The sequence below is a fragment of the Piliocolobus tephrosceles genome, chromosome 16, assembly GCF_002776525.5.
Source record: "Piliocolobus tephrosceles isolate RC106 chromosome 16, ASM277652v3, whole genome shotgun sequence".
NCBI lineage: Eukaryota > Metazoa > Chordata > Mammalia > Primates > Cercopithecidae > Piliocolobus > Piliocolobus tephrosceles.
Window position 1 is genome coordinate 6,763,048 of NC_045449.1, and position 26,588 is coordinate 6,789,635.

Consider the following 26,588-nt stretch of genomic DNA (forward strand, 5'->3'; position numbering starts at 1 on the left):
ATGCAAACACCAAGAACGATGGAGCCTTCATTTCCCAGTTTCTGTGGGAGGGTAGGACTGACTTAGATGGACACTTTGCTTAAGCTGCAAAACTATCTGCTGTCATAAAAATCTGAAAAGCTGGCTGGGCATGGTGGCTCACGCCTGCAATCCCAGCACTTTGGGAAGCCGAGGCGGGTGGATCACCTGAGGTCAGGAGTTTGAGACCAGCCTGGCCAACATGGCAAAACCCTATCTCTACTAAAAGTACAAAAACTAGCCAGCCTTGGTGGTTCACACCTGTAATCCCAGCTACTCAGGAAGCTGAGGCCGGAGAATCGCTTGAACCTGGGAGGTGGAGGTTGCAGTGAGTTGAGATCACGCCACTGCACTCCAGCCTGGGCAACAGAATGAGACTCCATCTCAAAAAAAAAAAAAAAAAAAAAAAAGAGAGAGAGAGAAGTTTTTCTTCTGATTAATTAGCTAACATAGATGGTCATCACAATTGTCAGATGCCTCTAGACTGCACTATATGTGACAAATGGTGCTATCGAGTCCTCCTAAGGATTAGTTACAGTTTTTCTTGAGAACGTGTATGTAATGGGCTGTATCTGCTTGGCTAGGTAAGAGTGAGACTTCCTTCTGCCTTTGCAGTCTCTTAGCAACTGCCTGTGGTGTGCATCACATTCTGGTTTAATGTTTATTCAATAATAAAACTGTTTTCTTTCTTCACTACTTTCGTGCAGAGGTTTTTTCTGGGTTGGGAGAACATTGTGCTTCTAATTATATTCTCCCAACATAGTGCATGTGCTTAAAAGGGAAACAAAAGGGGGAGGGGGAAGGGTCTAGAGTGGTAAGAGCTCTAGTGAGAGGCTAGGCCTAGAGAGGGACATGGAGAAACAGCATGGGAAGAGGAACGGTAGAGGAGCAATGCTAACATTCGCTTGTAAATAATAAAATCATAGCAGCTAATACATAGAGGGACTATGCGCCACGCACTGTTCTCACTGTTTAGCCATATTCACTCATTTAGCATGCGCAGTAGCTTGAATCTGTTCTCTCAATTATTCTTTCCCTCTCTCTGCACATGGCCCTAGAGTACACTAGAGTGGGCAGAAAAGGAGTCACAAAACAGCAGAGAAACAGTGCTTTTGGAAGTAGGTATGAGACAAACTCTTTTCTAGGCAAAAGTAGCCCATGAAAACGTGTGTGGAAAGGCCAGATCCTACTATTAGCCAGGATGGGAATTTGAGCCATTTTATTTGGATATGACAGAATAGGGTGACCTCAGAAAACTGGAGGAACTGGGGACCAGCAAATGGCGGACCTGCAGTCCTGAGCACAGAGAATGTGGGCCAGAGTGGACCTAGAAGACAAGAAAGGGAATCGAATCCAGTAAGGGGCAGACGCTTCTGGGAGGTCTGGAGGCTGGAAGGCGGGGCTAAAACTCCCACTCACTTACCTCTACCAACAACTAGGGCACCAAGTCATTTTGGAGGACTGGCTCAAGAAAGCAGATTTACCTTACACTGGCCTAGCCCACGGAGAGCCAAATGCATATAATCACTTGGATCAAGATCTAGACAGAGACCTGTGCAGCAGGCTTCATCTGACTGATTCCTGGACGGGAGACAAAGCCTGAGCTCCGAACCATCCTTCAGTGTTTACAAAGGCCCTAAACAGCAGTTGGCCAATTGCTGTTCCTGGATTTCCAGGAGACCTGAGACCCATGAAGGACCAGGAAACAGCTTGGGGATAAAAGATTAACCTGGAACCTACTGGAGCGGAAGGGGCTGCATTCACCTGGAAAGAACAAAGTTCGTGGGAACTGCCCATGTAGGCCAGGTCCCTAAGCAATTCCATCCCGCAGCGGAACAACCCGACTGGTGTTTCTGGGCCCCCAACACTGTCCGTACCCGCTATGGAGGTTGGACAAAATGAGATTTTCACTGCCTTGCCTCAGGCCTCTCTCAAAGGTCTGCCCCATGATATTTGGTGTACATTGGCACTCCAAAGCCCAGATATTTGAAACGGGGTGGGGAGCAGGTGTTGAGCTGCTACATTTCCAGGTTCTAGGTAGCCTGGGAAACCCCTGGTCGCTGACGGAAGCACAGCGTTCAAGGGCGGCAGAGCTCAGGGACTAGAAGACACATGGGCGGCGCCGGGTCTAGCTGCGGGACATCCCCAGACCCCAGCACAGCCTCCCAGGCCGACCTTCCAGAAGCCGGCCCACTGCCTTCCCCGGGTCCCAGCCCAGAAAAGCGGAGACCTTCCCCTCCGTTTGGAAGACGGACTCCTCCCCTACTTCCTCCTAGCTCCCCAGAAGACCTGGAGACCTCGGGAAGTGTCCTCATCCGTGTTCGCTCCAACCCAGGGGCTCCTGCCCATCCCGATCCCGCCTTCCCAGGAGGTCCAGGAAAGCCAGCCGCACCCACTCCGTTGGCCTCACCCCGGCTCGGGCCCCTTTATCATCCCGCAGCTACGCTCGGACCAGGAGGCACAGCCAGTCCCCGCAGCCGGCTCTACCGCTCTGCTCGCAGGTTTGGGCTAGTCTGGGGCGGGGACTTGGGAGCGCCTAAAACTTGGGAGGAGGGCGGGGCCGCAGACCCGTCATTTAAAGGTCGGAACTGGCCCCGAGGCGCCAGCAGCCCTGGGCGGTCCCGGGAATCGCGCAGCACCGGGCTCCCCTCGCCTAAGCTGCTGGGGGGGCGCCATGGGCCGCTACCGCATCCGCGTGGCCACCGGGGCCTGGCTCTTCTCCGGGTCGCACAACCTCGTGCGGCTTTGGCTGGTCGGGGCGCGCGGGGAGGCGGAGCTGGAGCTGCAGCTGCGGCCGGCGCGGGGAGAGGTCAGCGTGGGGAGCAAGGGGAGCGGGGGCAGCAGGGTCAGCGGGGACCGCCAGCCCGGGCCGAGCTGGGCTCGCTGCGGGAGGGCGGGAGGCTGGGGGCGAGGTGACAGCGCGACCTCGCGGACTGGGACTTCCACGAAGTTGGGACGCGTGGGGCAAGATCAGGGACAGGGTCCGGAGCTGGGATCCCGGGCTGGGCTCAACCCCATCTCCCTCCCCCGCCCCTGGTCCCGGCAGCCTCCAGTTCCTTCTCCCACTGACCCAGAGCCAATGTAAGTATAAGGCCAGGGTTCAGACGTGAAGCTCCTCCAAGCACCGGGGCGGGGAGAGCTCAGTTAATGGGACCCACGGGGGCGATGCTGCTCCAGCATCAGCTCCAGGCACTGCGGGCCCTCGTTCTCCACCTGACTCCGGGCGTCTGAGACTCAAAGAGCAGATCTTGCGTGGGCGGGAACGAGGCGATGCTGTCTTTGGAGGCCCTGAGAAACTGAGGTTGCACAGGAGAGCGGCTCTGTCCTCGAAACGGCCTCGGTCGGGTCCCTCCTATTAAGTCTGGCCTGGGTCTGGCCCACACAGGAGGAGGAGTTTGATCGTGACGTTGCAGAGGACTTGGGGCTCCTGCAGTTCGTGAGGCTGCGCAAACACCACTGGCTGGTGGACGACGCGTGGTTCTGCGACCGCATCACGGTGCAGGGCCCTGGAGCCTGCGCGGAGGCGGCCTTCCCGTGCTACCGCTGGGTGCAGGGCGAGGACATCCTGAGCCTGCCGGAGGGCACCGGTGAGAAGGCGGCGTCGGGGAAGGAGGCGCAAGGTCCCGGGAACCGCTGCGGGGCTAGGAGGACAGAGCTAATGACGGTCGGAGCGGACTTAGAGGATGTATGGGCCCAGTGCAAGTGAAGTGTAGGGATCCCAGGGTGCTGGACAGGAAACGGGAAGGAGTTATGAATTCCCAAAGTTGTACACAGGCTAAGAGAGACTGCACTTGAGGCTGGAGGCAGGGAGTAAGTGATCTGGAGATTCCATCTTCCAAGAAGGCAAAGACAGAAAGTGGGAGTTGCAGCGATCCAGGAAAACAGAGATGCAAAGTAAACGTAGCAGGGAGATGTCGAGGTGACTCAGAAGTCAGGTGAGGGGACCACATGGAGCAGGAGGGGGTGGGTGATCCGTGAGAGCAGACAGCTAAGGGAAGCAAACATAGGATGCTGGAGAGCTGATTTGGTTGGAATAACGCAGAAGACACCCGTGAAAGACAAGCAGCACACTGGCCAGCAGGAGGCGGGGAGGAATGAGGATGGCAAATACTGAATTTTTAACCACTGGTAACGAGTAAAAGAGAGATGAATCCAGACACGAGTGAGGGTGGTAGGGATGGAACATCAAATCTACGACTTTGAGGCAGGTGAGTGTAAATGCAGAAAAGAGCCAGAATAAGTCAATAGATAAAAACTATGATGGTAAATCCAGAAAGGTGAGGTTAAAAAAAAAAAAAAAGGCAAATGTAGAATCTTTTGAGGACAGGTGAAGGTGTGGCAGGTGAGGTTTAAGATGTGAAATTAATCAAAGCAATTTGTAGTAGACAGTAGGCGTAGGTGTACAGGTGACTAAGATTTCATCACCTTAATTAAGGTGATTTTTTTCCAACCATAGATATTGATGAAGTAAGGCCAGGTAGGGGAAGATGAGTGAAGGAGCAAGAAATGGTGGCAAACAGGAGGTTTTTATCTATAGGCAAAGGATGAGGGCTGAAATAAGAGACAGCAGGAGTGCAAAGTTGGCAAAGATGGGAAAAAATGTGTCTGGGGGATAATCAAATGAGGCAAAGCCAGAGATAAACGCAACAGTGCGTGGCTGAAAACACGGAATACGGCTACCCACAGGGAGATGAGGACAAGAGGCGGGCATAGGACCAGACAGAGCCGTGAGGCCAATTGTCCTGATGTCTCCCCAGCCCGCCTGCCAGGAGACAATGCCTTGGATGTGTTCCAGAAGCATCGAGAGAAGGAACTGAAAGACAGACAGCAGATCTACTGGTGACCACCCACGCCTTAAACTCCCCCTGCCACCACTATCGCACCCCTTCCCTGCCCCTGCCCCCATCACTGACCATGACAGCCTTCCTGAAGCTTTGTCCCCAACTCCTAGCTGGGCCACCTGGAAGGAAGGGTTACCCCTGACCATCGCTGCACAGCGTAAGGATGATCTACCTCCAAATATGAGATTCCATGAGGAGAAGAGGCTGGACTTTGAATGGACACTGAAGGCAGGGTGAGAAAAAGCCTGGACCTAGGAGTGAAATAAGGGCTGGGAGGTCCAAGAATGATGGTAGATGGTGAGGAACTGAGGGATCAGCTGATGAGTTAAGCCTCAATACCTGTCCTAGGGCTCTGGAGATTGCCCTCAAACGTGTTTACACCCTCCTGAGCTCCTGGAACTGCCTAGAAGACTTTGATCAGATCTTCTGGGGCCAGAAGAGTGCCCTGGCTGGTCAGTGGTTCCCCCAGGTCTCCATAATCCCTTAATGGCCCCTTTGGATGACTCATCACGCTCCACAGTCCCCTGTAACTCTTTGCAAGAAGAGACCTTATCATATCTGGTCAACTCAGAGAGGCCTTGAGAATGAAAACGCAGAGGCTGGGTTCAGGGTGGGTCATATACCTGAACCCCTGGGGTTGACTCTGGAGGAGGGATATGCAGGCTGTGGTACATATATCCTCCTTCCACCGCCCCCCACAGAGAAGGTTCACCAGTGCTGGCAGGATGATGAGCTGTTCGGCTACCAGTTCGTCAATGGCGCCAACCCCATGCTGTTGAGACGCTCGACCTCTCTGCCCTCCAGGCTAGTGCTGCCCTCGGGGATGGAAGAGCTTCGGGCTCAATTGGAGAAAGAACTTCAGGTACCTCTCCTTCCCCTGCCTGGCACTGTTCTCTCCTTAGTAGTGTGGTGAGAACGGACAGAGAGAAACCAAACTGAGTCAGAGGAAGGCAGGCTGCAGTACTGCGCTGCCCCTTGGTGCGGTCCTGTGCTGGAAAAATACAGAAACAAAATATGTAGGGGAAAAAACTATGAGGAGCTCCCAGCCTGAGGGGGAAAACAGAATGGATCCCCAGCACACAGCGAGGGGCTGGAGATGTTAGCAGGAACAGTGACAGTCCCTGGCCGCAGTGTTCTGGACTCCAGTGTTTACGGGCAGGGAGAAAGCCTGCAGAGAATCTGGGAGGCTTTCTAGACAAAGAGAGCGGGGTTTGGAAGCGATGGACTGTGCTGAGGACAAGCCTAGGCAAAATGTGTGCGTGTGCATGTGTATGCTGTATGTGGTGGCAGGGGCAGCGAGGAGAAGCTCTCTGGAATATTTGGCAGAGGAGGTGAGATTTGAATAGGGAATGAAAGAGCATTTGCTGAGCTGATAGGAGCCAAAACCAGAGCGCAGACCATTCAGGAATGATCAGAAAGGTGCCTGGCCATTTGACAGGGGATCAGTTTGCAATGCCTGTGATGCCAACTGGATTGAGCAGGCCTGGTTCCAAACCCAGATCTGCCACCACATCCACGCACAAGACATCGACCCTCACCAGACTGTTTCTTCACTTTAAGATGAGAGGAACTGGATCAGGGGCTCTAGTTCTCCCAGCGGGACTCCGGCACTGACACAGGAGAATGGCAAGAAGCTAGACTAAATCTCTTGCCCTTTGCCCTGGCCCCCTGGGGGTAGACTTTGAACTCTCAAAATGGATACATCCCTCTGTCCCCAGAATGGTTCCCTGTTTGAAGCTGACTTCATCCTTCTGGATGGAATTCCAGCCAACGTGATCCGAGGAGAGAAGCAGTACCTGGCTGCCCCGCTCGTCATGCTGAAGATGGAGCCTAACGGGAAACTGCTGCCCATGGTCATCCAGGTAAGGGCCCTGGGCCTCTCCCGCAACGCTGCGCTCTGTTCACCTCAACCTCTGCTCCCAGGGACCCAGCCCCCAAACCTCATCCTCACTCAGTGAGACTTGCCTTCATGTCACTATTTGCCTATATTCTCGTCTCCCCTGCCTCATCCAACTGGAAGTACTTGTTCAAGAGTCAAAATGGCCTCTTGGAGTTCTCATCCTGTATCCAATGGTCCTCAAACTTCAGTGGGCAGCAGAATCACCTGAAGTGCTTGTTGAAATGCAGATTTCTAGGTCCCATGACCAGACTTTCCGAGTCAGTATGTCTGGGGTGGGAATTGAGAGTTTGCGTTTTTATAAGTTCCAAAGTGAGGCTGACACTACCAGTTCAGGACTACACTTTGAGAATCACTATTTAATCTCTCTGTGGCCTCTGACTCTGAACCCTCATCGTCTCTTCAATATCTTGTCTCTCAATTTTTTTTTTCTTTGAGACGTGATCTCACTGTATCACCCAGGCTGGTGTACAGTGGTGCGATCTTGGCTCACTGCAACGTGCACCTCCTGGGTTCAAGCGATTCTCCACCTCAGTCCCTCCAGTAGCTGGGACCACAGGCATGCGCCACCACGCCTGGCTAATTTTTGTATTTTTTGTAGAGATGGGGTTTTGCCATCTTGCCCAGGCTGGTCTTGAACTTCTGGGCTCAAGTAATCTGCCTTCCTTGGCCTCCCAAAGTGCTGGGATTGTAGGTGTGAGCCACCGCACCTGGCCTTCTCTCACTATTCCTAATAGTCAGGTGACGAGAACTGTCAATAATCTCACACCTCCTGCTTCTCCTTCACATTCCACCACCCTCTGAGCGCCAACCACCATCTGGCCCAACCAGAGAACAGGGCCACCTTCTGAACCCCCTTCTTCCAGCCCCTCCTGCCCTCCACCTGACATCAGGGCACTCCAGCTAGCAAGCGGCAGGCTGGGAGGGTTCGCAGTCCTCCTGCCAGACTGTAATCTTCTAGAAGGCAATAATCTTACTTAGTCATCTCTGTTTCCTCAAGAATGCTGACTATAATGTCATATATGGAATGGGAGTTCAATAATTTCTCTTTCTCCCAGCTTCAGCCTCCCAACCCCAGCTCTCCAATCCCAACACTGTTCCTGCCCTCGGACCCCCCACTTGCCTGGCTCCTGGCAAAGTCCTGGGTCCGAAATTCAGATTTCCAACTCCACCAGCTCCAGTACCACCTGCTGAACACGCATCTGGTGGCTGAGGTCATCGCTGTCGCCACCATGCGGTGCCTCCCAGGACTGCACCCCATCTTCAAGGTACTTATGAATCTATTCAATCACATATCCCTCAGACCCCAGAGAGAGGAACAGCCCAATAGCAAATGATATTGCAGCAGCAAAAACTCTTTGTCGCAATTTGTGAGTGAAGAGGAGACTGTATCGATACCTTGAGATGTTGATTTTAATTATGTGTATTAAGTTTAGTCACTTAACATTATACAGGAACCCTCTGAAATTCTCAGAGATCTGACCGTCTAGCAGTGCGCTCACAGCAGGGCTGGAACACTATTAGTAAAACAAAAGCCGTATTCCTACCTTAGATTTAGCATTCAGCCAGAAAAACAAGTGGTGCCCATAAGAACCAACCAGAGAACAGTATCTGGTACTAGAGTTTGAAATCACAGGGGGACAGCCTATAACAGTCTAGTATTGATGAAGAATGTTTCTCCCCAACTGAGGAGTCAGCTAAGTAGAAACAGATCAAAAGACAAGGAAGAGCAACCAGCAAGCCACTCATACCTGCCCAACAGTAAGGTGGAGAGAGATGTATGTTAGCATGCTAATGACAGGAATGAAAAGAATCTAAAATGTAGTGAAGGGAGGACACGGTAGCTGCAGTGTGCCTGGGTGTAAGAGAGAGAAAAGCCAGAAGTCCAAGCTTCTGCCACACCTATAAGTCCATGGGGCGGGTGTGTTATACTGACCTAGAAATACTGTGGTTTTAAGAGCTGGGTGTGGTGGTTCATGCCTGTAATCCCAGTGCTTCGGGTGGCTAAAGCAGTATGATTGCTTAAGACCAGGAGTTCAAGACCAGCCTGGGCAACACAGCAAGTCCCGGTCTCTAAATAAAAAAAAAAAAAGAAAGAAATACTGTAATTTTATAAAACAGAGAGTTCAGTATATATTGCTAGGGAGAAGGCAAAATAAGACCTGTGCTTGCTTAAGAAAATGTTCTTAAAATCTTGATGAGGCCGGGCGCAGTGGCTCACGCCTGTAATCCCAGCACTTTGGGAGGCCAAGGTGGGCGGATCATGAGGTCAGGAGATCGAGACCATCCTGGCTAATGCGGTAAAACCCCGTGTCTACTAAAAATACAAAAAAATTAGCGAGGCGTGCTGGCGGGCGCCTTAGTCCCAGCTTCTCAGGAGGCTGAGGCAGGAGAATGGTGTGAACCCGGGAGGCGACAGAGCTTGCAGTGAGCGGAGATCGCGCCACTGCACTCCAGCCTGGGCGACAGAGTAAGACTCTGTCTCAAAAAAAAAAAAAATCTTGATGATACTTTACATATAGGGAATGTGGCAGAGGGAGCACAAAAATGATACGAGCTTACAAACCAGAGTAATTGTCAGAAACAGTAAAGTTAGGAGAAACCAGAATCGGCAAAAATGAGGTGTTTGGTTTTAGGTACATGGAGTTTGATGTATTGGCAAGATATGCAAGTAAGTCCTGGGTAAAAACAACTGAATTGTTTTCAGCTGGGGGCCTCCACCCGGCCCCCTCAAGCCTGGCCAGCACAGCTGTGCTGCCTCTGGAGTTACCCCTTTGGTAACATAGACAAGATGGAGACCAGTCTGATGAATGGAATCTTGAATTTCCTTCATCTCATGCCGTCTCCTGCTTCTCCATCCTCTGCTCCACACAAACAAGAGAAGCCTCTATTTGCACTTACAATTCCCTTTCCTAGTTCAGTCCTCTCCGTGTCTCCTCTCACCACAGTAATGCCATCCCCCGGCAGACAGCTGACTTGCTGGCAGGTGCACACAAGGGTCAAGCCTGCAGCTGTTCTTAACAGTGGCCTATGCAGGCTCTGGCTTTGGATTGCTGGGGTCTTAATCCTGAACCCCGGCCTCAAAAATTTCCAGATGTCCTCACATGTTCCATCGTGAGGTTGTTAGAGGTTAAAATGACTTAATGGTGTGACACAAGCTACATGCTACAAAAAACATTAGTTCTTGCAATTTTTTCTTTTTTCAGAGACAAGTTCTCACTCTGTCACCTAGGCTGGAGTGCAGTGGCATAGTCATAACTCACTGCAGCTTCAAACTCCCGGGCTGAAGCGATCCTCTAACCTCGGCCTTCAGAGTAGCTGGGACTACAGGCGTACACCACCATGCCTGGCTAATTTTTTTTATTTTTTGTAGAGACAGGGTTTTGCTATGTGGCCCAAGCTAGTCTCAAATTCCTGGGCCCAAGCGATCCTCCTGCCTCAGCCTCCCAAGTAACGTGGATTGCAGGCACACGCCGCCACACCTGGCTAGTTCTTGCAATTATTAATATTAGGGATGGTTCATCCTTAGACATCCTCTCTCCTCATGTGGACTTTGGCCTTTCTGGGACATTCGGCATCTTTCATGAATCTTCTGAAAAGCTTCAGATTAATGTGAGCTGCTCTGATATCTTAACACCCAAGGTATCACTTGGGTCATTGCCAGTGTCCAGCATCAACAATTCAGACAAACACCAAAACTGCTTAAAACCTGCATATTAACTACGTAGAAAGGAAGACAAACAGTCTAAGATAAAAAGAAACGCATGTAAGGACCAGGTGGCCTTTTTTTAATAGCTAAGGAAAAGCAGGAGAGGAGGGTCCAACAGTGCCTAAGTAGAGGTGGAAAAAGATTCGCTTAAACAGGTAGCTGAATACAGCTCTTCTAGTTCTGACCGAAAATACTCTCCCCACCCATCCCCTAAAGAAACCCAACCGTGAAACAACTAAAAGATGGAGATGTAGCTTTGATAATAAGCAGGGAGGCTAGTTTAAGTGAATGTGAATGACAGAGGAGGTAGCAAAGAAAATCACAAGGGGCTGATTCATAACACACCTATACTCAAGGTGGAAACAATGAAGCGGACAGCTACTATTCCAGGACTCTTGCGTGGACTGGACACTCTCCAACATCCTTAGGTGAGCAGCACCACAGCCCCTGAGATAAGAGAGTCTATTACTGCCCCCTGTTGACAAATGGAGAGATTGCAGATTCGAGGGTTATTAACTTGGCCAAGTCTCAAAATGAGGAGTAAAGTGTAGGTTAAAATTCTGGTCAGTCTGGCTCCAGGGCTCAACTCACAGGGAAGTTGGAGAGCACGAGGGTGAGTGATCAGAGCAGCAGGAGACCAGCCTGTCAAGAAAAGCATCAAGAGGAGAAGGCGCCATGCTGGGTGCCACGCCCTACCAGGAAGGACCCAAGTATGGCCTCCACCAATCACACCCTCCAATCCCCTCCTCTCCAGCTCCTGATCCCCCATATCCGCTACACCATGGAAATCAACACCCGGGCCCGGACCCAACTCATCTCAGATGGAGGAATTTTTGATAAGGTGAGGAGGGTACGGGGCATGGGACTGCCTCATCCATCTCTCCATGAGCTACCACTTTCAGGATCCAAGACCAACTATGTGTGAATGTCCTCACTCTTAACCTATGAACCTGTCCCTTTTATACCCATGTCTTTTTTTTTTTTTTTTTTTCTGAGACACAGTCGCTCTGTCGCCCAGGCTGGAGTGCAGCAGCATCATCTCGGCTCACTGCCACCTCCGCCTCCTGGGTTCAAGCGATTCTCCTGCCTCGGCCTCAAGTAGCTGGGATTACAGGCACCCACCACCACGCCCAGCTGATTTTTATATTTTTAGTAGAGATGGGGTTTCACTGTGTTGGCCAGACTGGTCTCGAACTCCTGACCTCATGATCCACCCGCCTCGGCCTCCCAACGTGCTGTATACCCATGTCTTAATATCTGAAAATCTCACATCTGCCCCGCTTTATGGAAGAAGTGATGGTTCTCCAGCCCTGTTTCCCCTAAGACTTGTGATCTCCTGTCCCAGGCAGTGAGCACAGGTGGAGGGGGCCATGTGCAGTTGCTTCGTCGGGCAACGGCTCAGCTGACCTACTGCTCCCTCTGTCCTCCTGACGACCTGGCTGACCGGGGCCTGCTGGGACTCCCAGGTGCTCTCTATGCCCGTGATGCTTTACGGCTCTGGGAGATCATTGCCAGGTAAGGAGGAGCTGACGAATGGGGGAGGAGGGGGGCTCTGGCCTGAGGCCAGCATGGGGCAAAAGCAAGAAGGCCCAGACAGGAGAAGCAGAGACCTCAATCCTGGGGAGAGATGAGGAAGAGTGAAGACACAGGGGGTGGCTCTGAAAATGAGGAGACTGGGATGGGGCAGAGAGAGGAGGTGAGGGGAGCTGTTGGGGGAGACTGGGGGAGGTGTCTGGAAAAATCAGGATTTCTGAGGATGTGTGACCGCAACCGTGTGAATTCCTAGAACTAAGGACTCACATCTCCCACGAGATGCTAGTGTGTTTAGAGGGCTGAGGATGTCCCGGAGGCAAGGTCTCTTCCCAGATACTGTGGAAGCATTGGCCAGATGCCACAGAAAGAGGAATGGAGGTCAGAGGCCGGGGCCTTCTGCTCTCAAGTGCCTTTTCTCCCTGGGCAGGTACGTGGAGGGGATCGTCCTTCTCTTCTACCAAAGGGATGACGTAGTGAGGGGGGACCCTGAGCTGCAGGCCTGGTGTCGGGAGATCACGGAGGTGGGGCTGTGCCAGGCCCAGGACCGAGGTAAGATCCATTCCAGAGAGAGAAGAAGCTCCTGGGAGACTCTGCTAGGGTCCCTTCCCAGCCCTGCCCTTCTGGGGACAGGACCCCAGCCTCTCATCACACCTCCCTTCCTCCCTCCACACAGGAAAGCATATGTATCCCATTCCCACCTCCTCAAACTCAGGACAATTCTACAGACCCAAGGACTGTCCTCCTCGGATACCCTGGCCATCAACCCCTAGTCCCACCCCACCCAGTCACAGATGCCCCTGAACTGCCATATCCTGGGGCCCACCAGGCCACAGCCACAGCTGAGAGGGGTCTGCACAGTCCCTGCTGGGCTCATATTCTCCCGATGGTTCCGTTTTCCTAACTGAGGACGTAAATGGGAAGATTTTCCCTCCAGAGCCCATAAGGACCCACCCTGGCTTTCCCTCCCTCTCTTCCTGCCTGCCACTGTCCAGCACGCCCAGAGGGTCCAGGAATGCTGCACGCTTGCTACAGTGCAAGGTCAGCTCTTGATGCAAGCGCAATCCTACACATGCTTTGCCTCAAACCCAAACTCAGCACCTTGATCCTTGGAGCTCAGGTTTCTTTGGCTAATCCAACCCTCCCACCCTAACCACCCCTTGGCCAGAATCTAGCCACTACCATATTTGAACCTCTGAGGAAGAAAAAGCCTTTGCTGAGCTCTTAGGTTTAATCACACAGGCCCCAGCCTGGACTGCTGTCACTCATCCTTCGGCCCCTCCCCTTCACACTACAGATCTAGGCCTTGAATACCATCCTCTGCCGCTGTGGGACAACTACAGACATTTACTGGGGAGCCCTTATGGCCAATCCTGGGAATGTGGCAAACATCCTTGCCCTGGAGGGAGCCTCTCCCTGATGAATCTGCACCACCCCACCCTTCCAGGACCAAACTCTCTCTAGTTCTTCTCAGTACAGTCCCTTAGACTCCTAGCAGTTTGGGCTACTACAACAAAACACTAGCCGGGCACAGTGGCTCACACTTGTAATCCCAGCACTTTGGGAGGCGGAGGTCGGTGGATCACGGGGTCAGGAGTTCGAGACCAGCCTGGCCAACATACTGAAATCCTGTCTCTACTAAAAATATAAAAATTAGCCAGGCGTGGTGGTGCACACCTGCAATCCAGCTACTCAGGAGGCTGAGGCAGGAGAATTGCTTGAACTTGAGAGGTGGAGGTTGCAGTGAGCCAAGATCACGCCATTGCACTCCAGCCTGGGCAACAGAGTAAAACTCTGTCTCAAAAAAACAAAAAACAAAAAACCACACACCATAGACTGGGTGGCTTACAAACAACAGAAATGTATTCCTCACAGTTCCAGAGGCTGGAAGTTCAAGATCAGGTTCTGGCGAGAGCCCTCTTCCAGGCTGCCCAGTCGATTTCTCCCTGTATCCTCACACAGCAGAAAGATAGCAAGCTAGCACTCTGTCCTCTGCTCATAAAGGTATTAAACCCATTCAGGAGGGCTGTACCCTCACGCCCTAATTATCTTGTGGGGCTTCACCTCCAAATACCATCACAACGGGATTAGATTTCAACATAACAATTTTTCAGAGCCAAAGATATTCAGTTCATGACACACGTTAACTTTAACCTCCACTAACTGCCCACCCCCTTGTTCTCTTCCAGTTCTCATAGCTCACCTCTGTCTAGTTTTCCCAACAGGCATTTTAGAGGCTAAAATTAAAAATGCTGTGGGATTAGCAGTCAGGAACCTGAGTTCAAGGTCAGCCTCTGCCTTTTCCCGACTAGGCAGTCCTGACAGTGTATTCTCTATGGGTTTTGATTTTCTTACCTATGAAATGAGAGTAATTACATTTATTCCACTTAACTGATAAGATTATCGGGTCTCCCAGCACTTTGGGAGGCCGAGGTGAGCAGATCACCTGAGGTCAGGAGTTCGAGACCAGCCTGGCCAACACAGTGAAACCCCATCTCTACTGAAAATACAAAAATTAGCCGGGCATGGTGGTGGGCGCCTGTAATCCCAGCTACTTGGGAGGCTGAGGCAGGAGAATCACTTGAACCCAAGAGGCGGTGGTTACACTGAGCCGAGATTGTGCCACTGCATTCCAGCCTGGGCAACAGAGCAAGACTCCGTCTCAAAAAAAAAAAAAAAAAAAAGATTATCAGGTCTGTGAGCCCCCATATCCACTGTAAGATGAGTGGCCTGAGATAACCTTTGTGGGAGACCCCCTAGCTGTGACACTGGAAATCCATGACTTATTCTCCACCTTATAACACAGACACTTGTAATTCTGTCTGGGTATAGAAGTAAGCATTCCTAAATTATTTATTTTTTAATTTTTAAATAGAGACAGGCTCTTGCTCTGTCACCTGACACCAGCAATCCTCCTGCCCTGGCCTCCCAAAGTGCTGGGATTACAGGCAGGAGTCACCGACCACGCATCCCTCAATTCTTAACCACTTTTTGAGGCAAGGGATATTTGGTCACTCAGAACTTTTCAGCCCCCAATGCTTCCATAACAATAATTATTACTTATTGAGCATTTATTACGGACCAGGTGATTTTGATAGACCATCTCATTTATAATGTAGGTATCGTCCATATTTTACAGGTGAAAAAACTGAGGTTCAAAGAGGTTAAGCTGGCCTATGGTAACTAAGTGTAAGTGACTGAGCCAGGACTCAAACCCATGTCTGATGCAAATATGTCTAAATAAAATGAACAAATACTCATCAATTCTAAAATATGGGCATCCCAAAACAATAGCCTTTGTTCCTCTCCTCTTGTGCTGTAGCTTCTAACTCCTATTCCTTTCCTGCCCAGGTTTCCCTGTCTCCTTCCAGTCCCAGAGTCAACTCTGCCATTTCCTCACCATGTGCGTCTTCACATGCACTGCCCAGCATGCCGCCATCAACCAGGGCCAGGTATGGACAGCTGAAAGCCCAGGTCCCCGAATGCAAGGTGACCTGAGGGAGAGATGGGAGTTCAAACACTAAGTACCAGGGTTCTAGGGTTACAGTTTCTTCCTCCAGCTGGACTGGTATGCCTGGGTCCCTAATGCCCCATGCACAATGCGGATGCCCCCACCCACCACCAAGGAAGACGTGACAATGGCCACAGTGATGGGATCACTACCTGATGTCCAGCAGGCCTGTCTTCAAATGGCCATCTCATGGCATCTGGGTCGCCGCCAGCCGGACATGGTGAGAGGGTACTCTCGGGACAGGGAAATGACAGTTGGAAAGGAAACATTAGAGTGGAGGGCTGGGCTCTAGGTGCGTTTGTCTTTAGAAACTGACTGATCCTTTGTTCTGTCTCAGGTGCCTCTGGGGCATCACAAAGAAAAATATTTCTCAGGCCCCAAGCCCAAAGCTGTGCTAAACCAATTCCGAACAGATTTGGAAAACCTGGAAAAGGAGATTACAGCCCGGAATGAGCAACTTGACTGGCCCTATGAATACCTGAAGCCCAGCTGCATAGAGAATAGTGTCACCATCTGAGCCCTAGAGTGACTCCACCTGCAAGATTTCACTTCAGCTTTAGCACTGACATTTCTATCTTGAATTTCATGCTTTACTAAAGTCTCTGCTGCTGAGGCTCTATTTCCTCCCCCAGTTAAACTCCCTACATTAGTATCCCACTAGCCCAGGGGAGCAGTAAACTTTCTCTGCAAAGACTAGATCCTTTTTTACGCTTTGCAGGCCCCATAGTCACTGTCTCAACTACTCAGCTCTCCTGCTACAGCATGAAGGCAGCCACAGACAACATGGAAATGAGTGTGACTATGTTCCAATAAAACTTTATGGACACAGATATGAATGTTACATCACAAAATAGTCTTCTTTTGGTTTTTATTCAACCATTTAAAATGCAAAAAAAATCCACAAACAAATGTGCTTTGTTTGAGACACACACAGCCAGGCTACAGACTGGATTTGGCCCTTAAACTCTGCACTAGCCTGAGGCCCTGACCCTACTTCCAAAACATCCAAGATCATGGAGCAGGGGGATTTCTTAGAAAAATCAACTTACCCTAGCTAACTCCATTCCCAGGAACCAACCTTCATGCCAGGTGGCCAATGTATAAATTCCTGACTCGGTTCTTTAGCAATTTCCTTCCACCCATATTTCTCCTGTTCACCCATGTACCCCAAAAGTCCCCGAATAAGAATGATGCTTTGGGGGCAGAATAAAAACCACTGCCCCAAAATGGCTTCTTTCTCCAGACAGACCCAGATTACAGGCACATACTTCATGTCTCAAAGCTACTTTCCCAGCCCCTTTAATACTCTGGGATCTATGTGTTTGCCACATTCCAAGTTATCTTTCACAAGCCTTTTAAGAACAATATGCACAAAATAAATGGACAAGAACTACAAAGTTATTCTAGCCAATGACAGTGTTTATTTGTTAGGTCCTGGGGCCTCAAGGTCAAATGATCCCTCTCAATTATTCTGAGGTCATTGTCCTCACTAGAGTGGGTACAACTTGCTCAGTGCAATATTGTGCTCTTCAAACATCCCTATTTCTTTTTTTTTTTTTTTGGAGACCTAGTCTCCCTCTGTTGCCCAGGCTGGAATGCAGTGGCGCCATCTCGGCTCACTGCAACCTTCGCCTCCCAGGTTCAAGCGATTATCCCACCTCAGCCTCCCGAGTAGCTGAGATCACAAGCTCGTGCCACCATGCCCGGCCAATTTTTGTAATTTTTAGTAGAGACGGGGTTTTGCCATGTTGACCAGGCTGGTCTCGAACTCCCGACCTCAGGTGATCCGCCTGCCCCGACATTCATATTTCTAAATAATTATTACAGATTTGTCACTCACCAGTTAAGCATACAAACGGCTTTTTTGGAGAGGATGACCTATTTATATTTTTAAATCTTATATCCTACCTTATTCAAAAGACCTATCAGTTTTCCTAAAGTAGAGAAGCAAAGTGACATTTTTATGTACATTTAACAGGACTGCTTACCTTCACAACCTGCTCAGTCGGCTTTCCCTGGACTTCTCCTACCCGCCCATTTTTCCTGAATGTGGCATCCAGAGTTACAGTATTTCAAGTGAGATGATAAAATGTTACTTAGGAGAAACAGTTCCAATGCCAAGAACCTTAAGCAATTTTAAAGCGTTCTAGCCACAAAACCATGCCTGATCCCCAAAAGTGGGTCCTAACTCCTTTATACTGTCAGAATCCCAATTTTAAAAGGGAGGAGTGAGTGGAGATAGAAACGCTCTCTGTTGGTGATAATCTGTCTTACTTACCATTTCCCCAACCCAGGAGAGACTAAGGAATTAGAGGTAAAAATCGGATGGTTCCAATCCTCCGATCCTAAGAGCCCATCGCCCCAGCTCCCAAGAGCTCCGCCAATTAGACTTTTTTGCCCAAGGCCTGGTCACGGCTAATTCCTCGTCACGTGACTTCAGACTTGGTCACGTGACATGCCAGCTCCTTCCATTCCCGTCTGCGGGGGGAGAGGGACCAAGAAACCGGAGACCCTCGCTCTTCCGATACTCACGCCCTAGCTACAGAGGTCAAGAAGGATTTCCTCAGGAGCTGTTTCGGTTTCGGACGGCGCCGTTTCCCGCGAAAGTCCTGAAAAGAGTCCAGCCTCGTCCTCCTGCCGCCCCCGGGCGGGATGGTTGAGGCCTGGGCCACGCCCCCTCTGCCCCCACTCCGAGGGCATCCTGGGCTTTCTCCCACAGCTTTCCTAGCCCGCTTGCACCTCGGCGATCCCCGACTCCCTTCTTCATGGCGTCACTCCTGTGCTGTGGGCCGAAGCTGGCCGCCTGCGGCATCGTCCTCAGCGCCTGGGGAGTGATCATGTTGGTGAGGGGACTCCCCAGCAAGGATCGGAGAGGGCCTGAGGGGCTCCAGGCTAGGAGGGTTGGGAGGCAAGGAAACTCTGGGCCGCAGGCAGGCGGAGGGGCCGGGGGATCTACAGGCCCCGAAGAAGGAGACAGACTGAAATTGAAAAATGGGAACTGTTGGAGACCAGCCTGACCAACATGGTGAAACCCTGTCTCTACTAAAAATACAAAAATTAGCCGGGCGTGGTGGCGCGCGCCTGTAATCCCCGCCACTAAGGAGGTTGAGGCAGGAGAATCGCTTGAACCCGGGAGGCGGAGGGTGCAGTGAGCCGAGATCGCGCCACTGCACTCTAGCCTGGGCGACACAGCGAGACTCCTTCCCAAAAGAAAAAGAAAAAAGGGAACTGGAGCAAAGGGCCCTGGAGTGGGAGGAGTTGGGGCTGGTAAATGTGGAGACCCCTCAAGGTAGGATAAACAAGAGCGAGGTTCCTGAGAGATGCTTGAGTTGAATGGAGGACATGGGGGGAAGAGTGCTTGTTCCAGAAATGGGTAGCTGGGGCTTGTTTTCCCAGTAATCCACCCACCGCCACTTCAAGAAGAAATGATATGAAGTAGTGCCGATTCTCCCTCTCTTCTTGCGCACTGTCCCGTGATGATGACGCCTCCAGGGAGGACGATAATCTGGGTTCCTGGGAGAGAAGGCTTGGTCACTATTCCTACCCTTGCCTCGGCCACTTGTCTCAATGTCACCACCTCACGCCCTGTTCCAGGTGGCTGAGTCCGATTCCAGTAACCGCCACCTCGTTTTGGTTCATCTTAGGCACGGGTGTGGTAGCAACATTAGAAATGGGAGGGGTTTACGAAGTGAACTTGGGGTCAGGTGCCTGAATTCAACAACCTACCCATTCCCCTTTTCCAGATAATGCTCGGAATATTTTTCAATGTCCATTCCGCTGTGTTGATTGAGGACGTTCCCTTAACGGAGAAAGATTTTGAGTAAGTATTCGGGTGGGGGAGGTGGGCTGGGAGCAGGTGGGAGGTGGCGAGGTCAGATTACGTCTGGGAGGTCGGGTGCTTGGGGCCCCTAGGTTAGGGAACAGGGAGAGGAGAGCTGCTTTCTTCAGAATGTGGTTAGGAGCTAGGGAGTCAGACCTCAGCGGCCATTCCAAACCCACCACTTCAGGTGTGGCCTCTTTAGGTATTTTACTTTTCTGTGCCTCTCAGCCCACCTCTGCAAAATGGCTGCTATGACAGATCTCACCCCATAGGATGGTCAAGAAGGTTGAATAAAGTAATATACGTAACAGCGCCTAGACAGGTGCCGGGCACATACTGCTCAGCAAACGTTGGCTGCTATTAATGTTTGACACCTTTGCTTCATTCCCACCCCCAGGAATGGCCCCCAGAACATATACAACCTTTACGAGCAAGTCAGCTACAACTGTTTCATCGCCGCGGGCCTTTACCTCCTCCTCGGAGGCTTCTCTTTCTGCCAAGTTCGGCTCAATAAGCGCAAGGAATACATGGTGCGCTAGGGCCCGGGCGCGTTTCCCCGCTCCAGCCCCTCCTCTATTTAAAGACTCCTGCACCGCGTCACCCGGGTCGCGTCCCACCCTTGCCGGCGCCTCTGCGTGAATGAGTTTCCCGGGCGAGAGACTGAATCCCTTCTTCTCCCATCTCTGGCATCCGGCCCCCGTGGAGAGGGCTGAGGCTGGAGGGCTGTTCCGTCTCTCCACCCTTCGCCGTGTGTCCCGTATCTCAATAAAAAGAATCTGCTCTCTTATGCCCTGTGTCTGTGCTTCAGTGGGGGCGAGCACGGGGCTGAGGCTGGAGGTCGGCCTCTGCCTGGGGAGTCCCGACCCCTGAGCGGAAGTGGAGTGAAGTGGTGCGGAAGTGAGGCGAAGGCTTCCCCCTTGGCCTGGGCGCGCCAAGCTGTCGAAGCGACTGCATCTGATGGGGCGGGGAGCCACAAGGTTGAGCCTATCCGCTGCGGGAAGGGCGGGACTTCCTGCGCGGGGGCCTGAGCCGCTCGGTCTCCCTGCTCTCCGTGGTCCCGGCTCGCGTGTAGCGGCGGCGGCGGCGTCTCCGTGAGGAGGCGCGCGGGGCCATGACGTCAGCGTCCACAAAGGTTCGACCTCCCCCGCGGACAGCGCTCCCTGGCGGCCACGGGAGGGCGGGCCCCCCACTTGGCTCGCGGCTCTTCCGCCCCGGGCGGGGGGCGGGCGGGAGCCGAGCCTGGGGTGGGGCTAGGGGCTCCGGGCGGGACGGGGAGGGAGGGCGCCGGCCCCCCGTGACGCTGCCCCGCCCCCAGGTCGGAGAGATCTTCTCGGCGGCCGGCGCAGCCTTCACGAAGCTCGGGGAGCTGACGATGCAGCTGCATCCTGTGGCCGACTCTTCCCCTGCGGGGTACGTGAGCCCGGACTGGGACGTGGACGCTGAGAGCGGGCGCTTGGACTCGGTCACAGACACGGACCCTCTCTAGCACAGGGACAGACGTTAGTTTCCCTTTGTGCCTGGCACAGCACAGAGTAGGTGTTAATAAATGATCGTTGGATGAGGGAATGAATGACAGATAAAAATACAGACAGGCCCATAGCCCAGACTCCTATTTCACAGTTCTCCCTGCTGCGAACGGGTCGACCACAAACCACCGCCACTCCCAACCACCCCAGTTCATGGAATTCCCCCAGACAGCTGCAGGCTGTTGGTGGGTCTGTTTGAAAAGCCCTTCTTGGCGAGTTGGTTTCAGTGTGCTGTGTACAGCCGCCGTTTAACGTTCATGGTGGAAAGGGGTGTCTAAGGTGGAGGTGGTTGTGATTTCTTATGATTGGGGTCCTCCAGGTTCCTGCAGGGCCCTCAAGAGCTTCCCGCCCGCCCCCCGCCCCTGTGGAGGACCTCTTTATGCATCCGTGGAAGGGGTCCCAGAAATCGGAAGGAGGCGGCTGGTTGACTGTGGGATGCATAGCCTGTGGGCTGGCTCCACACCCCCCCTCCCATTTTTGCTATCCCCCCCTCTCCCCTTCTGACAGTGCGAAGTGGACGGAGACGGAAATAGAGATGCTGAGGGCTGCTGTGAAGCGATTTGGGGACGATCTTAATCACATCAGCTGTGTCATCAAGGAACGGACAGTGTGAGGGAGGGTGGCTGCCAGAAAAGGGCGGGTGGGCAGCCTTCTTCCTCCTTACCCAAGGTTCCATCGTCCTCAGAACTCCTTTCCAGCTCAGCTGCTTCCCTACTTTGTCACTAGTTTTTTAGAATGCCCTTGAGAACTGAAAGAACAGAATTGTCACAGTTGGTCAGAAGTTCCTAAAATGCTGTGGTAGTCCTTCCAAGAATGTGAATTTAGGTTGCCTGAGATGCTCAGTTATTGTATTTGATGATGGAAGTCCCCTGGTTATTTATATAAATTTTTGGGGACCCCACTGCAGTGTTTCCGGGGATACGGTGATCCTGAACTAGTTGATCAGTAAAATCTCAGTCCACCTGTACATCACCAAGCCTTACCTGATGTCTCTCCCGGAAGAGAATTAGGAGATGGGCCTTTCCCACTACTCAGCTCAGGGACTCCACTCGCCACGTTCCACCCACCCTGAGTGAGTGTAAAACTCTGGGAAAGTGAGAACCCTCCCAATGGGTTGGGGCCCCGACCTGGATTCTTTTTAAGGGACTCCCAGAACCCCTCACCTCCCCTCCCTTCTTCTGTTCGTCTCTCTGACGACTCCTTTCCTAACCTCTTCTCTCCTTTCTTCAGGGCTCAGATAAAGGCCACTGTGAAACGCAAGGTATATGAAGATTCCGGCATCCCCCTTCCAGCTGAGTCACCCAAGAAAGGGCCCAAGAAGGTGGCATCTGGTGTCTTATCACCTCCTCCAGCTGCCCCTCCTCCCAGCAGCTCCAGTGTCCCCGAGGCCGGGGGTCCCCCCATAAAGAAACAGAAGGCTGGTGAGGGCTGTGGAGTTGCTACCTAGGGGTTAAAAGTCCATCTGCGGTTCAGTGAGAGAATTGGGCCTGGGTCAAAGAAGGGTCAGTGTCTCTTCCTGTCCCTGTGGAGGTTCCCAGAGAGGGGCAGAGGGGAGGGGAGGCACGAAGCTTTGGGAAGCTCGGGGCTAGGGGAGAGGCCGTCAGGGGAACCTAGAACCTAGCTTATGCCCCCTTCCCAGATGTGACACTCAGTGCTCTGAACGACTCCGACGCCAACAGTGACCTGGTGGATATTGAAGGGCTAGGAGAAACTCCTCCAGCTAAGAAACTCAACTTCGACCAGGGTAGGAGTCCTCCTCCTCCCACACAGCTGACAGGGTGGGGGAGAAAGGGCTCACCTGGACGGCAGGGCACGGTCTCCGCAGGGGCCCCTCCTTGTACAGGGGTTTCGGAGGAGAAGGTGCTCTCATACACAGCGCAGGGCATTGGGTCAGTACGTAGCAGGGTGTTTCAGGGAGTTGGGAGTGGCCTCGGAAGCACACTGGGGGCTCGCTCCATCTCGGCCCATTTTACTTCCTGTTCCAGACAGCCTGACCCTGGATTCTGGCCTTCTCATGACCTCTGCTGATCCTCCTCTCCTCTCCTGCTGAGCCTTCCACCTCTGACCTCTCACTGTTCACGCTGGACCTGTGGATCTCCTGGGACTCCGAGCAAGGCCTGCACGAGAGAGGGCTGAAAGGCTGCTGGGGCTGCCACCTCGCTGTTCCCGCATAAGCATCTGCCCCCAACCCCTTTGACCTTCATCTGATGGACATTTTTATACAGAAAACAATAAAGATTTCCCTCTCAGCTTCGTGCTGTCTGCTTAACATTATTAGCAGGAGAGGGCTGTTCCCTCTTCTCTCCTCGGCCCGTGGGGGCTCAGCCCCTCCTCGGTAGTTTTCACCACCCTGCCTGGAGCAGCACAGCCAATATTGGCAGACTTGCTTCCCTGTGCCAATATTTCTGTGCTGCTAGAGCCAGGGAAGCTGGGTGTGGGCATCAAAGACTCCACTTTGTACTCTCGAGGCAGAACGTGCTCCCAGGGTCTCTGGCCGTCAGTATTCTGGAAACTGCCCTGGAGATTTTAGAGGGGTGCTCACATACCCCACCCTCTCCTTCCCCACCTGGCAAGAAGTTTGTCACAAGGCCCCAGATGTTTTTTGTGTCACTTCTCCAGGATGGCCTCGCAGGGCCAAGCCTCGGCGGTGCCTCCCCCACCCTCGCTCTAACACCACAGTGTGGTTTGGACGTGGCCACAGTGCCGTACAAACCACAGTGTGCTGCTGGGGCGGGAGCAGGACCGGGGTGGGCTGAGAGGAAGAGAGCACACAGCAGTGCTGGGAAGACCCCAGCACCACCTCCAGGAGCAGGGGGATAGAGAAGCCTTAAAAGGCAAACATGGCCCCCAAAAACGTTTGGGAGGAACCAGGGACGGACTGAGCAGGCAACTGGAAGGTGATGGACCATGGGGATGAGCTCACAGTATAGGAAGACTGGACCATCTTCCCTCTAGGAACTCAGCTCAGGGGATGCCTAGGGTGGGGTCAGAGGCAGAAGAAATAGGGAATGACTGGGGGGACCAACACACTGCCTCCTGTCTCAGCAAGGGCAGGGACCCAAGGTTTCCTGCGTCCGTCCTTCCTCTCCCGGGGTCAGAACCCAAGAGAAAAGCAAGGAGAGACAGAGGGCCAAGGCCAGCAGGGTTGGGAGTTGGCAGTCCAGAGGTGGTGGGGCCGGAACATGGCTGGGAGAGGGGGGCCGGAAGTCGCCCTGGGCCCTGGGCCTGCCACAAGATGGAGGCCAAAGGCAGGAAATGGAGACCAGGGGGAAGGGGAGCAGCAGAGCCCAGGAAGAGGGCCATCTGGACCTGGGGGGCCAGGTATTCAACCCCCAGTGCTGTTCCCACTCCCCAGGGCCCCTCAGGACCCGAGCCGGCCCCCACAGCCACGTCCACCAGTCCATCCACCAGGCCAGGGCAGGCGGGCCCACCCCAGAGAGCCACGTTTAAGCTGAGACAAACATGGCTCTCCCCACCCCCAACTCCAGGCCTTCCCTCAGCCCTTTCCTCCTGTCCAAGACTTGATTTTTTAAAAACACCCCTCGGAAAGCAAAATCCAAGGACCCAAATCTCTTCTGCAAATCAAAATATGACCCTCTAAAACCCAGAAGTTATCTTCTCATATCCCATCGCATCTTTTACCACCCCCTCTTCCGACACACCCCCCAAAACTCTTAGCAATCTGAAAGATCTAAGGTGGTGTATGTAAGCAGTCTTTTTAGGCCCCCGAAGATGCCAGAGCCCTCCCGGACGCCCCTATCTGTCCTCCATCAAATCTTGCCAAGGCCGCCTGCTCCTCCACCACCCTCCATAGCCCCCAAACTAACAGTTGCCCCCAGCTCCCACCTCGGCAGAGCCTTTGTGGGGGGTGAAAGAGAAATTAAACACTATCCTAACGGCTGGGGATGTTGGGGGGCTCTCTGGTCTCAGCCTTTGGTTTCCGTCTGGGGGGCTGCAGTTTAGGGGTATAAGAGAAAGCCTCTCCAATCATCCCCCCAATTCCAGGACTGACAAAGCCAACCCCACCCCAGCACGCACCTCCAAACCTCCCCCCCAACCGCCACGTCTCTCCTGAAAACAGAGGACACTTCCCTCCCCACTTACCTCAGCTACTCTCCCCTGAGATCCTGGTCCCCTATTTTGAAAAGAGCAAAATTTAGGGTGCATCCCTCACATTTGGGGTGCAGGAGAAAGGAACCGCCCCAGTCGCATCGCTGGCCTCCTTCCTCTCGGCTGGCTCAGGGACTGGGGAGTGCCCTGGGGAGGGGGCACCCCCACAAGAGAGCTCAGGAGGGGTTCCTCCACTCCCAGTCAGAATTGGGGACACCCCCCCAAAACCCGTCCCAGCCCATCCGTCTCCAACTCGGCGGGAGAGGCAGCTGCAATGCCCCAGTCAGATTCACCCAACACTACATTCCTCACCCCATCTAGAGGGGTCCCGGGGTCCCCAAAAAATCCCAAAAAAATCTAGGATGTTGGGAGGACGGTCCTGGACTAGCTCCCCAAATTTGGGGTCCTCAGATACCCCCGTTTTTTCAGGAAAATTCCGTCTTTTGCCTGCCTCCCGCCAGCCCTGCTCTGTCCCGATGCCAATTTTGGAAGTCACTCCCTCCTTCCTCCTCCCCGTCTCTCCAGGCCCCCCCCACCGCTCGGGGGCTAGGGTCCAGGACACCTGGCTTCCAGACCGGGGGGAAGCACTCCTCAAAGGGCTAGGGGCCAGGAGGTCAAGCTCATTGCCCCTGTCTTAAGGAAGCAGGAAAGCCCGTTCCTCCCTTCCCCTCCCCCCTGGCTGGTCTCCGTGGTGGTTTAGGAAAGCCTGGAGGATTGGAATCTGCCATTGCTGTTGCACAGGCAGTTTTTTTTTCTTGGGTTGGGGGGGTGGGCGGTGGGAGGGAGAGGGGAGGAGAGCCGAAGAGAGAAGGGACCCAGGCGCGAAGAGCTGGCCTGGCTTACCCTGTAGCCCCGGCTGCCGTAGGGAACCCCTCCCCCCCATCTCACCCACACTCTCAATCCTCTGTCTGCTTTCTGTTTGGGGCTCATCCTAGAAAATCAGGGTACAAGAATCACCTCCTTGCGCCCCACCAGCACCCCTCCTTGCCACAGTTCCAACAGCACTGCCCTGGTCAGGGGTGTCCACTTTGTGAAGGGACACCCCGTTTTCCTCCAACTTCCCCCAAACTAAGGGGTGCTCCCTTAAGAAATTGGGATTCAGAGTCTGAAACCGCCTTTTCTCCCTCACTTCTCCCTCAAGCCACATAATAATAAAAGGAGATGCCACACCCTTTCCAAGTTTCTCCCTTCAAATCCTGGGCTTATTTGGGGGTTCACTAAAGAAACTTCTCGAATCTGGGGTGAGAGGGTACTATAAGCAAAAGACATCCCAAACCAGGGTCCCAATTAAGTGAACCCCCAAATCAGTCTCACCTTATGATTATCCCTTAGCTTCACCAAAAGCATCCAGAGTGACAAAACACCCCCAAAATAAGGACACCCCAGAACTTTAGTCTCCTGTCCTCGCGGCCCTCACCTTGTTTCTCCCCCGGGGAAAAAGCTTCTTGGGTATCATAGATACACAGGAATACCCCACGTCTTTCCACTTTGTGGAACATGAGTTTCCACAAGACTCAAATATAAAAGTTTGCTCCCCCCTCCCCGGACCCCCAATCACAGACAGCCTCGAACTTGCTCCCAGCTCCCTGTCATGTTCCACCTCAAACTAATTTTTAAAACTCCAAA

At 52.8% G+C, this 26,588-nt stretch overlaps 2 protein-coding genes and 2 long non-coding RNA genes across 9 annotated transcripts; 2 read left to right on the top strand and 2 right to left on the bottom strand.

The window, feature by feature from the left end:
• The first annotated feature begins 2,686 nt into the window (after nucleotides 1–2,686).
• ALOX12 (arachidonate 12-lipoxygenase, 12S type) lies at nucleotides 2,687–16,333 on the top strand. The gene is made up of 14 exons (XM_023184555.2): nucleotides 2,687–2,827; nucleotides 3,404–3,605; nucleotides 4,776–4,857; nucleotides 4,970–5,092; nucleotides 5,208–5,311; nucleotides 5,561–5,721; nucleotides 6,578–6,721; nucleotides 7,815–8,024; nucleotides 11,220–11,306; nucleotides 11,811–11,980; nucleotides 12,426–12,547; nucleotides 15,347–15,447; nucleotides 15,556–15,726; nucleotides 15,844–16,333. The coding sequence occupies exons 1-14, from the start codon at nucleotides 2,693–2,695 to the stop codon at nucleotides 16,021–16,023; spliced, it is 1,992 nt and encodes a 663-aa protein (XP_023040323.1). The 5' UTR covers nucleotides 2,687–2,692; the 3' UTR covers nucleotides 16,024–16,333.
• On the bottom strand, nucleotides 8,151–18,240 carry LOC111521262. 2 transcript variants are annotated; one of them, XR_002724905.2, is made up of 4 exons: nucleotides 17,785–18,240; nucleotides 15,396–15,489; nucleotides 10,811–10,912; nucleotides 8,151–8,829 (listed from the first exon to the last, which is right to left on the bottom strand). It is a non-coding gene; the product is annotated as an uncharacterized LOC111521262 (long non-coding RNA). The 2 variants fall into 2 exon arrangements; XR_002724906.2 differs by lacking the exon at nucleotides 10,811–10,912.
• Nucleotides 17,999–23,105, top strand: C16H17orf49 (chromosome 16 C17orf49 homolog). Of its 5 annotated transcripts, none has more exons than XM_023184550.2 (8): nucleotides 18,001–18,349; nucleotides 19,250–19,326; nucleotides 19,724–20,458; nucleotides 20,642–20,736; nucleotides 21,360–21,461; nucleotides 22,083–22,273; nucleotides 22,492–22,596; nucleotides 22,838–23,105. In XM_023184550.2, exons 3-8 carry the CDS (start codon nucleotides 20,438–20,440, stop codon nucleotides 22,900–22,902), a joined length of 579 nt encoding a protein of 192 aa, XP_023040318.1. In that variant the 5' UTR covers nucleotides 18,001–18,349; nucleotides 19,250–19,326; nucleotides 19,724–20,437; the 3' UTR covers nucleotides 22,903–23,105. The 5 variants fall into 5 exon arrangements, with proteins under 5 accessions (XP_023040320.1, XP_023040321.1, XP_023040318.1 ...); XM_023184551.2 differs by having other exon boundaries at nucleotides 18,003–18,349; nucleotides 22,842–23,103; XM_023184552.2 differs by lacking the exon at nucleotides 21,360–21,461 and having other exon boundaries at nucleotides 17,999–18,349.
• LOC111521265 lies at nucleotides 21,402–25,233 on the bottom strand. Its single transcript, XR_002724908.1, has 3 exons — nucleotides 24,957–25,233; nucleotides 22,651–22,969; nucleotides 21,402–21,600 (listed from the first exon to the last, which is right to left on the bottom strand). It is a non-coding gene; the product is annotated as an uncharacterized LOC111521265 (long non-coding RNA).
• Between the last annotated feature and the right edge of the window lie 1,355 nt (nucleotides 25,234–26,588).